Raw genomic sequence first — 15679 nt, 5'->3', positions numbered from 1 at the left:
GTATTTGACACACTGAAGGAAGCCTTGCAGGACAGCACCCTGTGCTATGTGAGTGTATTTGCCTACAACCACGGAACGTTAAGTGACAAATAAGTGAAGAACTGTAGTTATTTACTTTCTTTTAGTTCTTAAAATTTAAATTTATTTTATATTTAAGTAGAGAGTTTTCCTTTTTGAAATTTATTCTCATGCCTGAGATTTACTATTGGAGTGTTATTATTATTGTTTATTAATGATGCTTAATGAAGCCCCAAATGATGCTCTTTTAGTTCTATTTGCATGATTTCTACAAAATAAAGATAGAGCTTATATGTATATTTCCTATTTTATCACCATAAGGAAAGAGAATATTATTTTCCAATTGACTTTTCTACATCTGCGACTGGAATAACATTCAACCCATGAACATTCTCGGTCTTCTAAGAGAGATTCCTGATAAGACTGTTGTTCAAAGCATCAGATCATCGAAAAGTTTAAAAACTGAGGCTCTTCACTCATAGCAACCTTGAATTTAAAAAATTGACTGTTTCATTAGTGTATTATATCAGTGGGACTTATATATCTAAATTTAACTGGGAAAGGAAAGAAATGGCTGAATATCCCAGACTGTGCAGATGGAGTTACTAACCACAGCAGGAAGTATTCCCAGAGGGCCTTTTCAGAGGGATATTTGGGCTTTCCACAAATCATTGATTTTGTAGCTGACAGCTGAATCTGAACAGATTTTCCACAAACTCTGATTCTGTTTCTCGGCAGTTTGGTGTGGCATACACCAGCTGTGCTGTTGCTGGCAGACGCACTGGTACACGGTGCCTCTCACTTCCCTGCCTGTTCTGTTCTTGTGAATAGAGTGCTAAATTTACTCAGGAGATTCTGATAACCGTTTTGGTAACCTGTAATACTCAAGAGACAAAAATCTGAAAATTTGAACCCTTTTCTAGAACACAAAAGGGTATAACTGAAGAGAATTTTCATTTCTGTGTGATTTATTATGTGGCTATTTATGTCCTCAGGGCTTAGAGTCCTGTAGAGAAGAAGAGTGAAATAAATAAAGTGACGGTTCAGAGACTATTTTGCTGCCTCACGAAAATAATCCATGAATATGTTTGTGGAGTGATGAAGTTGAAAATGTATTTTCTATAGTTTCTCCTTTGCTTGTTCCCAGCCACCCTGGCAGATGGCTTTTCATGGCTCTAGAAGCCTCCATTGCTGAGTTTTACACAGGCTGAATGCTATAGGTAGGTGAGGCAGCCAAGTCACGTTTTAAATAACCTATAACAGAAAGAGGCAGCCCAAGGCCAATGGGGTTGGGTCAGCATGGGGTCTGTGTAGAGGATCCTGGAAAGGAGAGGACTCCAAATAGTAATCCGACCAAGAGGAGATTGGAGAAAGACACTGGTTGTGGATTTTTTCCAGGGACAAGTTATGTAATACACGAGGCTAGCTCCCCATGTACAGTAACACCTTCACTAAAATAATAGGATTACTGATGTACCTTTTGTGACCGGCACTGAGATGGAGGCATTGAGGTTGCCAGTGTTCCTGAGTCCCTGTGTGAATACGGACATGGTAGAGTCCGGATGACACAGGGAAAACATGCAAACTGCAGCAGGAAATCATTGTGATGGTGTGTGGAGCTCTTACAGCATTTTGTGGTGCTCTTGAGACACTTCCCCTATTACCTTGCTATTCTTGGGGTTTGTGTGTTATTTTTGTGAATTCCCAGGGGAAAGAACACTCAGAGTTGGAAGATTGGGTGTTCAAGTTCTGCCTCTGCCACTTAATATCTTTGACCCCTCTGAAGTTTTCCAGAAGAGAGCTTCTTACTTGTCCTGTGGAGATAATGACTCCAGCCCTACCGAGTTGGCTAAAGGGTATCAATTTACATAATGTATCTGAAGTGCTTTAGAACGTCTGCAAGGGTTGTACACGTGTGTTCTTATTATAACTATTAGTAATGATTAGATGGTGTTATGGGCTGAATTGTGCCCCTATAAAAAGATATGCTGAAGACCTCACTCCTAGTACCGCAGAATGTCACCTCCTAGGTCCCTGCAGATGTGACTAGTTGTACTAGTTGATGTCATCCTGGGGTTGGTGGGCCCCTAATCCGATATGGCCTATGTCCTTATAAGAAGATGGCCACATGAAGTGAGACACAAGGAGAACAACCTCTGAAGACAGAGGCAGAGATTGGAGGGATGTGTCTACAAATCAAGCAACACCAGGGATTGCTGGCTGTCACCAGGAGCTAAGAGTGATGGATAGAACAGATTCTTCCTCAGAGGCCTTAGAAAGAACCAACCTGCTAACACTTTTATGTCAGACCTCTAACCTTCAGAATTGTGAGACAGCAAACATCTGCTATTTTAAGCCACCCAGTTTGTGGTACAGTATTACGGCGGCCACAGGACACTAACACAGATGGTAAATGGTTTGTGGGGCACATCTAGCCCAAGAAAAGTTTAAGGAATTTATTATTACACTCTTTTATTTCTACATAATGCTTATAGTAACATACCACTTTCATAAGCATTATCTCATTTCTTCCCATTAGTCCTGGGCATAAGTAAAATTGTTCTCAATGTTTAGAAAGTGAAGGTTGAAGATTATCTGTAACTCAGCTGGGAAATTTTAACCTTCCCCTTTGACTCTTTTTCCTACATCACAGCAGCTTTGTTTAGACCAATTAGTTTAGACCTCTGTTATATTTGTTTTTCTCAGAGAGATAAAATATATTTATTTCTCTGTGTATAAATATAACTGTATATTCAAGATATATTTATATAAAGTTATATATGTAACTATGAACCATGTATGTATATATATATAAATGTATTCTTCTGCATATATAAATATATATTCAAGATACACATTTATATAGTTATATATAACATATTTATATATATATATTTCTCTACATATGTAAAACTTGCTCCCAACATTATGTAATTTTTCACCCCAGTTACCTTTCCTCTGCTTGGCTCACATCTCTCTGTGGAATCCGAAGGGTCTTCCTTGTGGCCCAGAGGTTAGAGAGGCTCCCTCTCTGCTCTGGAGAACTGAGACTGGCCTCAGCCTGACCTCAGCACAGTAGTCACACTTGAGCAGAAGCTCTCAGGTGTGGCAAGAATCCAGACAGCCTCTTGGGGCAGGAGGAACTGAGCTTCAGGCAGGCAGCTCCTGCCCTGACTGATACGGGAGTGCTGTGGGTAATGCCCAGTTTCTGTAGCTGTGTCCACCCAAAGCCAGAGTCTTGCCCATCACAGGTGGAGGACAGTGAGATGATACTAGAGAGAGAATAAACGACTGCCCTGGGGCTGATGGCGGTGTCTGCCAGGCTCAGCTAAGATGCTTTGAGTCCAGGCTGCCAACACCCTACAGAGGGACACTCATGAAGGAAGATCAGATATGGCTGCATTCACATCTTCCATGCTGCAAGCAATGGGCTGGAGGTGAACATGTCCCAGGATTCCCAAGATGTCCCAGGGTGTGTGTGTGTGTGTGTGTGTGTGTGTGTGTGTGTGTGTGTGTGTGTGTGTGTGTGTGTGTGTGTGTGTGTGTGTGTGTGTGTTTGTAAGATAGCTGTTGTGGGATGTGGATAGTGAGTAGTTAAGAAAATAGGATTTGCAGTAACATAAACAGTGTGGGAATCTTGGTCATAGTATTGTGTGACCTTGGGCAAGTATTTGACTCCTCTGAACCCCAGGGTCTTCACATGTGAAATAGTGACACTATCCACCTCTTAGGGCTATTGTGAGGATTAAATGAGTTGATTAACATAGATTAAGAGGTGAAAGCTTTAATAATGAATATTGTCAGTGAGGCCAGAGAACTGTGCAGGGTAGGAGAGGTTCTGCCAGGTAATAAAAAACTTGCTAACAACCTAGGGTGCCCCAGGTTCTTTTTTTTTTTTTTTTCTCTTAAGCTATGCAGACTATTTTGAGCTTTCTCGCCAGGACCTAGTTGCCCTCAGAGAAGGATACGATACTGCAAAATAAAACCCGAAAGATCTCTAACCTATCATGTCCTGGCCCACAGAAAGCTCAGCCAGCGGTGTTTTGTCTTCTTTTCTCGTGTCTGTAACGTGAATATCTGTCTTCATCACGTAGTAACAAAAGCAATGCATCATGGGATAATAAAATGTCTGCCATGGTGCTAAAAAAAACCTTGAAAATAAATACTTCCCAGACCCTGAATGTCCTATTCTACTTAAAAGTAGAAATCATTAATCATTTATTATTTTGCCCATTTGGCTTACTGATAGTTTTATGGATCCAAATCTTCAATACCATTCTTTGGCTGTCAGCCAGACCCCCATCTTCCCAAAAGGCACTCCTGAGAGAATTCCTGAGATATATATTGGCTTTAGCCCAGCCTGGACAATTCCTCAGTACCAAACAACTTCATTTTCTTGGCTCAGATAGCATTGTGGTTCAGGTTGATACCTCCCTCCTTTCTATACCAGCCATCTTTGCCCCGTGCTGTTTCTGCTGCACCACAGCAGTGTTCCTACCTTAGCAACTTTGCTCTTCCCTGATGCATCCACGTGGCCCACTCTCTCATCTCCTGGTTTCTGCTCAGGTGCTAACTTCTCAATGAGGCTTACCCTGGCCAGACTGTCTAACAATGTGTATCTCTTCCTCTTGCTGGAACAAAAGCTCCATGAGGGCAGGGTCATTGTTCACTGAAGACTCTCCAAGGGCCTAGCATAGTGCCTGGAGTGTAGGAGATGGTCAGTAAATACTTGTTAAGTGAATAAATGATAATGACCAGTTTTTGAAGACCAAAGAATCTAAGGGATGGAAGAGACCTTAGAAATTATTTGATTCAGTAGTGAGAAACTTACTCTTTTTTTTTTTTTTGGCGGGGGGGGTCAATTGAAGCAAAATTAAAAGAGATTTATAGGCAGAATTTGTTTTCCACTCACAACTGAATCCTGTGGGGGAATAATGTATGTTCTTAAGCCTTAATCACTTACTTTATTACATACAAGAGTGTTTAAATTGTGAGACATAGCAAGTTAGTGGTGACTCTAATCTGTATTCTGGAAATGAGTTCTGGAGCTTATCCTGAACAAAGACAGCCCTTGGGACACAGGCTCCTCATCATCCATCACTTAAAACCCCACCTCATTTTACAGAGGAGGCAAAGATTTTTCTCAAGGTCACATAGCTGATTACAGGCAGATTCAAGAGTAGACCAGGTGCCTGGGCTCCCTGCAATGCTCCTACCAGCAGAAGAAAAAGAAAAATAAGAAAAAAAGGCTTTGGTGCTTTTCTGCTTGATTAGGCTTAAATGAGCATTGAATACACTGTCAGGAAATCAGTGGACATCTGCTCACTGTGAATCTATGAACACATTCGGAAATCAGAATTATTTACTGCCTTTAATATAATGTCACCATAATTGTCCTAGAAATGATTGCAAGCATTCCGCCTCCCCCTGCTGCATGGATTATTAATATGACCTAACATTTAGTGAGTACTAATAGTGTGTGGGTGTTGCTCCAACTGCCTGTGGCTGAGAAGGGCCCTGTACACACTCAGTCTGCCTGTCATTTTAATGTGCTTCTGTCTAGCCAAACCTCACTCACTGGAGAGGCATTATCTCTTTTGTTGCTAGATTTTTACTTTTTTCAGTTGTTTTTATTATTAGTTTTAGTATTACATATGCCTTATAAATCTATATGATTCATAAGGCAGAGCCTCTGAGAATACTGACTTTTACTTGTGTGAGAACCCTGTTGTCTATCAATATGTTTATTGCCATTCAATGAGTATTATGACTTGAAGGATGAAGTTATTTTAAAAATTACTGTCTTTATGTTTACTTTGTTGGATTCAGCATGTCAGTGCAACATACCTGTACTGATGATTGAAATGCCCAAATGCCATTATGCTTTTCCAATTAATTAGTTACTTAAGAGTCTACTGCTCTTAGCAGAGCCCTAAAGATTCAATTGTTCCACCATTACTCTCCATTAAATCTGTCAACTGCAGTTCCTTAGAATAGACATACAGTGCGTCATGGCAGGCAACTGTAGGGGTATCAAAAAGCATTAAGGTCAGAGAGTTCCTCCTTTAGGGAGTTTGCAGCCTGCTCTGGGAGATTAGAGGGGAGCAACCAAAAGAAAGTCAGCCATCTCAGGCAGTACATTGAAAGTTTGGATATGTGACTTAGACAGCAGGGGAAGGGATGAGGAAGTTCAAGGTAGAAATGAATGTTGGGGTCAGATAATCTTCATCATACTTTTGCTTTGAATTATAGCATACTTCTTTTCCTATATCTTAATTTTAGTTTCTTTGGAACCCAAGAAATGGCACAAATTTCCTTGGATTTTTTTTAAAGTTTGTTGTCATTATCTAGGAATTTTTTCTTATCTCCTCTGATGTAAATCATTAGCCTGGGCTAAAGAAATCCACTTGGGTTCATATCGAAATCTAACATATTAGAAGAATGATTTCTATTTTCCATTAGTTATGTGAAGAGTCAGGTGGGAACAGATCTCCATGTTCTCCTTGGATGGCAAGATAAGCTAATATATCCATTTATGATAATTATTTTTTGTGCATACCACATTCACTGTCCTTAACTAAGGAAAAATGACATCTATCCAAATGTCATATTTTTAAACATTAAAAAAAGTTTCCTCTTGTTTGGTTCCATTTTCTCTAAGTTATAGTCTCATTGTCACATAAGCAAATAAAAATTATGGGTAGCATGAAAAGAGGGGCTAATATACTGTGGTTGAACTGTTTGGAATGCATTAAATTCAGTTCACTGAGGAACTGTGAACATAATGTAATATGAGTGATTTTTAACATTTTACCATCTTCATTGTTAAAGGTAATTAAAAAAAAAAAAAGAAAATCCAGTATTTAGATTTTTCTCTTCACGTTGATTCATTTCTTTTGTTCGGTTATTTATTTTTTTTTCTATGGTCTTGATGTACATGTTAGACTCAATTATTTTAAAGGTATGATGGGTCTTAGAGAGTTCCTAGTCCAACCTCCTCCTTTGGCAAATGACAGAACAAAGCCCAGAGACAAATGGGACTGAGTGAGGTCACACAGAAACTTAGTAGAAGACCTGAGACTAAATTCCAGGTGCCCTGAAAACATTAATGGACACATCAGACCAAACCCTTCTTTGACATACTCAAATAGAAACTCAAACTAATATGCATTGCCCTGTGATCTCGCCTTTACAAAGAGGAATTCTAGGACCTTTTGGATGATGCCCATGTACCAATTGTATGTTATATTTCCAAGTCCCCAGAGTTGTCCCTCTTCTGTAGCCTTTCCCTGGATGAGCTCCAGGTGTGGCACTGTAAACAGCAGAGACAAAATGTCCTACATTTCAAAATTCCTGAGTTTTTAGCATGAAATGTTAACATATTTATTTGCTTTATTTTGAAAGTCACAGTTAACTATATCTGATCTTGTCATATGTCATTCATTGCCTACACTGTGTTATTTTATTCATAAATCTAAGGAACCTACAAAGGTTATTTTAAAGAGGAAGAGTAAAATTGGCTTGTTCTGTCAATCAGAAAGGAAAAAGAGAGGTTTGTCTTTCTGAGATGGTTTAGTGAAGTCCATCTGAAAGCAGAGAATTAGTTTAAATGAACTCAAAGTTATCTCATTCAGGCACTTGAATCTCTAACTAAATCAACAAGTACGCTAAATAGTTAAAGCTGTTATAATTTACAGACTTACTTGTCAACATATTCAACTAGATCTGTAGAATTCTTGGTTGACATTTTGGCTGGAGATAATGTTACCTAAAATAAAGGTCACAGGTTTAAAATGTATCAGCTACTTTACAGAGAAATCTTATCCACCTTATTCTTATACAAATGTTTTAATTTAAAACAAAATATATGCTGTAGATTACAGATCATCCGCCCAGTTAATCTTGCACATGCCTCATGTGTACTGCTAGAGACTAAAACCAAAGTCAAGTTCTGGGAAGATTCTAGAGAGTTTCATTTCATAGATTTGGTATCACAGTTAAACAAAAACTTTCTGGAAAAGCCAAAGCCATAAATTATTCTTAGATAATTTAAAAATGAAATATCAAATGATTATTGGCTGTGTTACTAAAGATGTCCTCAAACAGTGACAGTCTTGACATGGTAAATTCTGAGGGGGATCTGCTAATTTTCAAAAACAAAGCCAGAACCTAGAAAACTAGTCTCTTCAAGTAATTTTGTTTTCTAAGAAACTTGGATGTCAGATTATTAGAGTCAATGAGAAATAAAAGTACAGAACACGGGTACATAACTTCTAGTAGTAAACATAGCTGGCCATATGAACACTTAACTAATTCAAGAAAATGGCACTACCAGTAAGTTCTATTTGCATGAAAATTCAAACTTTTGCAGCATTTCTAGGAGGAAAGAGGATACCAAATGTACTCCCTGTTTTGCTTATGCTGAAAATGTTTTAAGCTCTAATTTTTTTTTAAGTTTAAAGAAGCAGGACACAGATTTATCCTAGTTTTAATAGCCCATCATTGAATTGGATTCAGTAGGAAGAGTATGAATTGTATTCCACCTCAGTTAAAAACTTAAACAAAATATGTTCCTAGGGTATTTTTTCTTAGTTTATATTATTTTAAACTATAATGGTGGGTAGAGTATGTTAAGACACACTACAAAAGTCATTCCCTTTGCAAACATCTTAGGAACTACCACATTTTATTTCTTAATTTAGGGCTAAGAAACTTAATTAGAAATCTCTCTTCTCCAATAAAACTGAAAAAAAAAAAAATCAGGTACTTTTATTTTGAAGGAAGCTACAGTAGTCAGGCTTTATGACCCAGCCCACTTGGTGGTGGGCAACCAGAAAAAGCTTGAGAATGGAGCGAGTTGCCATGATTCTTCTTTAGACCCTCTCTCACCATTGCTAAGTGGGGTTTTGCAATGGGTCTGATGCTCCGAAGCCAGGTGTTTCCCTAGAGAATGGATATACAAATCCACTGGGCGCCCAGATGTCCATGATATGGAAACCATCCTAATTCCCTAGAGAACATAGTTGGTCTTTGCCCTGGTTCGTGTTTTCACTCCAGATTCCAACTGGAACAGTACTGTGCCCTGGGCTCCTCACCTACTTGAGGCCAGATCTTTCCTTCTCACCTCTCCACTGCTACACCCCGGCCTGTGGGAGATTGTTTGTGGAATTGCCTTAGCAACTGGCTGGTCCCTGGTCTTGTACATTTGGCACCTAGTAGTCCTTTGTGAGTACTTGTGGAATGAAAGCATGTGATGAATATCTTGTCCAATGACACTAAATTACTGGGTCATTGTCTTCCCTTCTCCTGCTGGAGGGAAACAGTTGGATATATATCTGCTTTGTTTTTACTTTGTTCAGTTTTAAGTCTTGTTTGCAAGACTGTAAGTAGTATACTCTTAAAAACACACATACAACTCATACTTTTTTTTTTTTAGATATCTTTCCACACCCCAGAATCTTTTTTTCTTTTTTAACATTTTTTTATTGATTTATAATCATTTTACAATGTTGTGTCAGATTCCAGTGTTCAGCACTATTTTTCAGTCATTCATGGACATATACACACTCATTGTCACATTTTTTTCTCTGTGAGTTATCATAACATTTTGTGTTTATTTCCCTGTGCTATACAGTGTAATCTTGTTTATCTATTCTACAATTTTGAAATCCCAGTCTATCCCTACAACTCACATACTTTTAAATTAACAAATGTTAAACCTGACAATGGAGGGGCATTTGGAAAAACATAGAGAAGTGAAAGATAAAGAAAAAAATTCTCACTTATAATTCTACTATCTAGAGCAAAGCTGTTAACATTGTGGCATATTTATTTCCTCTTTTCTCTGGGCAATTTTTTATGTACCTAGGACTAAATTTTTATATTTTTGCTAATTGAATATAGGAGTCAGCTGTTTCATCCCTATTCCTACAGACTAAATGTAATAGTATCAAAATTGTCTCACAGACAACTTTGTGATTATTATGGAACTTTTTACATGTGTTAGTTTTCATCTGTTTCATCATAATGCTTTGTGACTTAATGGACTTTAAAATACTTTCACATGCATGATGGGATTTCATTCCTGAAACAGCCCTGTAGGGTGGGAATCATTACCTCTACCTTATGGGTAACAACAGTTACCTTAAGTAACCGAAATAGTTCTTTATTAAAGGAAGAATTCAAGGTGATTATTTTTATAGGTGAGGAATCTGAGGATTTGAGAAGCAAGGAGCTTGCTCACAATCATACAGATGTTGATAATATGATGACAGTAATCAGACTGAGTCTTTCCTTCCTAAGTCCTTTACCTTAGTGGCTCATTCAAACTCCACATCTTGGTATAATAGGTCTAATTAACACATTTCACAGAAGAGGAAACAGAGAGGTTAAGTAATTGCTCAAAGTCTTGCAGCCAAATACGTGGTACAGCCAATAGATAGCAAAGATCAGTGTTTGACTTTATGCTAGCTTTCTAGTGCTCTTCTGGTCACAAGAGGCTGTATCCGCTGGTCAGATGTTTGAGACTTACAAAGCCTAAAAACACTGCTTCTTTGAATTAATGGGGAATATATGACAGGTACATACCAGTAAAAACTTGTATTCAGCTATTGTCTTTTCATGTTAAAGATAACATCTACACTTTGAGTTTATTATAGTGCCTTTTGAATCTTCACAAAAATAGTCATCAGATTTTTAGCCCCACATATTAAAAGTCAGTCCAGTGAATGTATTCACAAATTGAGATCCTTTTTCTTTGCAGCATTAGTCACTTTGTTAAAGCAGAACAAACAGGAAATGAGGGAGAATGAAAAGAAAGCAACTCTTCCAGGACTCCTTAGATCTCTCTAAGCAACATTAAGCTTTAAAGAAGCTGAGCAAAATATTCTATTTTTAACGTGAATATCGAAAAGTACTTGCTTTCTTCTCTTGGTCACTGGCTGAGCCAGGAAGGGGGCCATCAGGTTCATCCGGCTGTTCCTCTGGAGTCAGGGAGGCACTTTTGTTGACATCTGTATCTAGGCAACCAGAATGCAGAATCAGATCAGGAACCACAGCAAGTGAATTTTTGCAGTGGTGGTAATTTTTTAATTTTTTTGAATTGAGGGCAGTTTCTGTACATATAGCGAAGTTTAAAGGGAGGCTTCCAATTTGTTTTGCACTTCTTCCTTTCCCTCCTCCTCTACCCCAGACCTCTAGCAGGTCCCCATCTCACCTCAATCAGCTAGAATAGCTTATCACCTCAGGTGCTTCCATGAGACAGTCAGGAAGCTTTGTCGAGATGCCCTCATTTAGACCAAGGAAGTGATTTCACACCCTATTGTGCCCAAGCCATCTGAGGATCTTCTTTGGGATTTATTACCTTGTTTTTATGTAATGAGAAATATAAGCTAGCAAAGTAGGAGAAATTTAGAGACCTTGAATAATCCATGAGATAAATACCTGAACTCATGACGCTTGATTTCCTGACTTTATTTTTTGTTGATCTGATCTTTTGGAAAGGGAACAGAAGTGTAAAAAAATTTTTTTCTCTCTCAGAAAGCCAAAGTACCAAGGAAACTTGATCGCATCCTGACTAAAGTTTTCATGTTTCTGGGGCATCTTTCTGGGGTGGCCCAGCAGCATTGTGACTGCAGGAAGGACCTGTGATGTCAATGGGGTTGGCCCTCACACTTTTAAGTCTCTGAGTCCCTGAATCTAGGAGATTCGAGTGTTTTCCTTAATGCTCATTGTTGAAAAAATCACGAGGTCCTAACTCTTAGTCTCAGTGGGCGCAAAATGGTTATTTTTAAATTGACATTTCACACCCTTCCCCTGGTTTCACCTTCACAGTTTGATAAGAGACCCGTTTCCATCAAATTAGAAAATGAGATGCTGCCACACTCCTGAATCTTAAGTATGCTGGTTAAGGAAGCTAACTCTCCTAGGCCACTAGGGGGAGCACCGCAAAGAATGCGGAAATGGCAGGCGAGCTGGATAAGGGCTTCAGAGAAATCAAAATAATTGAACTTTGGCTTTGAGAGAATATTTTGTTCAGCTTTGGCTTGTTTCAAAACGATGTGGATTGCTTCAGCTCTGACATGTTTTCCTGAGTTTTAAAATTGGAATTTGCCTATTTTGCTGATACAACTTGACCCTCATATACAGAAATGATATTATTGGCAGAGTTATTTTTCAAATTATGGTGCTGGATTTGCCTTCCTCCCAGAACACGCAGGATGTTCAGGATGCTGAATGACAATTTTGGTCCCATAGATAAACAGCACGCATGATTTTTGGCTTCAATGGTATGTCTTTGAGTGTTAAACTAAGCCCTTAAAGCGTGAATACAGACTATTTCATGGTTTGCAAGCAGTCTAAAATGCTCAATACACCACTCTAATTGTCATTTTATACTGTGCCAAGTAAGACTGACACACCAGTGACTGAGGGCAGGTGGTTGTGGGTGCTGAGGGAGTTGGTTAGAATCCTTACGACTCAACCTACTGGCTATTTACTTTGGGCAAAATTACCTCCCCTCTTCAAGACTCAGTTTTCTCATCTGTAAAGTGGGCTAATAACATCAGTCTCATAAGGTGGTTGAGAGGATTCAATGCAACAATACACCTAAAGCGCTCTGCTGAGTGCTATGCTGGGAATCCAGTAAGAAGCAGCTATTATTAGCGATTATTTTACAAGGTGGCAATTATCCAAGAAATAGAATTTGTGTGAGAAGGGAAAACTGGATTTGACCTTGCTAAACAACTTCTCATGATTCTTTCTCTTCTTAAATTCAGCTTCTAATCCATAGGATTTGGCTAGGAAATTGGGGTCCAGTGAAATGAGAGTCTAATTTGTTATCTAAATGGATGCTTGGCTCTTAAAAGTTGTAATAGTTTTTAATAGAACAGTGCACACAAAATGTATGTACCACTGAATTCCCACCTCTCTAAGTAAGTATGAAAAATTTTTTGTGGAAGTCAGTAAGCTTCAAATCCAGGGCTACCAAGAGTATAGCCTAAAGCACAGAAGCCAGTGTGTTCAATTTCCATCTTAAAAACTGAAAAATGACCTTATATTCTGATATTATTGTAAATATAGCCATAAGGGAATAATCTTGGGGTGGTGGTCAGTGAAGTCGGTCAGTTAGTATTCAGGGTCAGCTGAGACAACTGCTATGTTGTTGTGCACTGTACAGCCCTAGGGGGCACCATCCACACAATAACAATGTAGATTTTCATATTTGTTAGGCATAACAAAATTTTCAATTTGTTGCCTGACACATTTTCAGGCATATGTCAAGAAAATATCTTACTCTAATAAGATAAGTATACTAGGGCAGTTTTCTGACAAGTGGAGGTAAAGGGTCTTGAGGAAAGGGTGCCTATTTCTCACTCACACAAAGAGTGTATATGGGCCAGTGGCAGCCCTGACTCTGGGTGTCTGCTGGGTACTGTGTCCTCAGCTGAACTAGCCTCAACCAGCCCTTGGCCACAGCAGCCAGTAGTTGGCAATGTCCTCAACTTCCTTTTCATTCTATGTTACCTCACCCTTGTTGTCCCAAGTGCCTTCAGGCCATCCTTCCTGGAAAGACCTCACACTTTTCCTTGGGCTATTCTCATTTACCTGCTATAGTCTTCTAGTAACCGCTGATGTGTGTAGTGCTTGATATTTTAGGAGATGCCCTTTATGTTCTACCTCATGACTCTTAGAGCAGGTATGAATATCCTGATTTTACAGATAAAAATACAAGGAGGTTCAGGGAGGTTTCATGACTTACATCAGTAAATTGTGAAACTGACTGACTAGACTCCAAGTCTTGTGATCATCCCTTGGTCACCATCCTTGTGGGATACATCATACTAAATTATGCTAGGGTGTGAGTGTTTGACTTCTTTTCTAATGGGGAACTCAATGCTAAGTGGGTCCTTAATGCTCCCTGTCATTTATATTGCATTTCCTTAGTCCATCACTCTTGTCCTCTTCTAGAGTACTCTCATACCTTTTCCTCTGTTCTCAAATTGCCGTAAACTTCTCTCTCATCTTTACTCTCAGCTGATGACTTTTTCTTTTTATTTCGCTATGAAGTGAAATAGAAGTAAATAGAAGGGAATTTTGATAGCCCACCCACTGCATCTATAGACCAATGTGTATCTGTGTCCGTAAATTGCAACTCCTCTCCTGGTTCAGCAGACGAGCCATCTGTGCCCTCCCTTGTTTAGGGCCATCTGCCAGCAGTACTTGGGTCCCACTCCCTCTCTTCTATTCCAGGACCCCTCTTCCCTCTACTAGATAATTTCCATTGGCATCAAGCGTGTTTTTTTTTTTCTTTCCTCCACCTTAAAACACATAGACAACCTTCTTTTCATCCTATGTACTCTTCTAGCTACCATTCAATTTTTTTCCTTTTTTGAACAGGAAAAGATGCTAAAATGTTTCTATTTTGCTTTTTCCAGTTTCTCTCTTTGCTATGGTCTGAATGTTGTCCCCCTCTAAAATTCATATCTTGAAGCCTTAACCTCGAATGTGACTATATTTGGAGGTAAGATCTTTAGGAAGTAATTCAGGTTGAATGAAGTCATAGGGTGGGGTCCTAATCTGATAGGATTAGTGGCCTTATATGAAAAGGAAGTGATCCCAATCTCCTCTCTCTCTCTACACACACATGTTGAGGAAAATATGAGGACACAGTAAGCCAGGAAGAAGGTTCTCACCAGCAACCAAGTTGGTTGGGACTTTAATTTTGGATGTCCCAGCCTCCAAAACTGAGAAATACGTTTCTGTTGTTTAAGCCACACGGCTGCTAGCATTCTATTACAGCTGTGTAAGCAGACTAAGACACTCTTGAATCACTAAAAATCAGGCTTTCTATCCCTTGTACTGTCTATTAAAATTGCTCTTGTCAAGGTCCCCTCTGACGTCTCTGTTGCTAAACCCAAATCTCAAATCTCAGTCCGCATCTCACTTGCCCCGTCAGCAGCATTTGACAGAGTGGAGAGCTGTCTTCTACTTGAAACTCATTCTTTACTTCCCAGGGCTACGAGTCTCCCATAGCTCTGCTATTCCTTTTCATGGGTTTCTCATTCATCTCCTTGACTCTGAGCATCTCAGGTTGCTCAGAGATTTCCTGGAAGTCCTGTGTCCTAAGAACCCTCAGTCCTGGGCAGACACACACTTCTGTTACTGTGTCTTGCTGTATTTCCCTCTTAGTGTTAATCTATCTAATATGCATTTACTTTTCCTACTAATTGTTTTCCCTGCTAGAATTTAAGCTCCGTGGGGTGGAAATTTTTATTTCTCTTGTTCACCGTTCTGCCCTGATGGGGAGAATAGTATCTGATACATGGTAATTGCTCAATAAATATGTGTTAAATAAATGAATAAGTGAAGTCCATAAAGATGTGCAGACAAAATTCTACAGAGAGTTTCAGAAGCACAGGTGACAGTGGATGAACGTGACATGAATTGTGGAGCTGCTGGCATTTTACCTGAACCTTACAAAAGGCACATACTGGCGGTCCCTAAGGTCTGAGCGGCAATCATGGTAGTTTGACTCTTCTGTTCCCTCATAACAGCCCTAAGGACAGACACTTCCAGGGGCTCCTACTGTCCAGGACCTTCCACTGACACTTGGAGAGGGGAAAGGCTTCTTTCTCCATCACCAGCTGTTTCTTGTCCTATT

The 15679-nt window shown here is 39.2% G+C and overlaps 1 protein-coding gene across 1 annotated transcript in view; it reads right to left on the bottom strand.

Moving 5' to 3' along the window:
- Window positions 1-11588, bottom strand: part of FAM81B (family with sequence similarity 81 member B) — a 47892-nt gene extending 36304 nt beyond the window's left edge. Inside the window, 4 exon segments of the mRNA XM_010949560.3 lie at window positions 7722-7786; window positions 10939-11036; window positions 11461-11558; window positions 11560-11588. Coding sequence (XP_010947862.2) covers window positions 7722-7786; window positions 10939-11036; window positions 11461-11558; window positions 11560-11588 — 290 coding nt within the window.
- Window positions 11589-15679: the final 4091 nt, after the last annotated feature.

This window comes from Camelus bactrianus, chromosome 3 (genome assembly GCF_048773025.1).
Source record: "Camelus bactrianus isolate YW-2024 breed Bactrian camel chromosome 3, ASM4877302v1, whole genome shotgun sequence".
In the NCBI taxonomy this organism is placed as follows: domain Eukaryota; kingdom Metazoa; phylum Chordata; class Mammalia; order Artiodactyla; family Camelidae; genus Camelus; species Camelus bactrianus.
The sequence above is the reverse complement of the archived record's forward strand: the minus strand, read 5'-3'. Positions and strand labels throughout refer to the sequence as shown.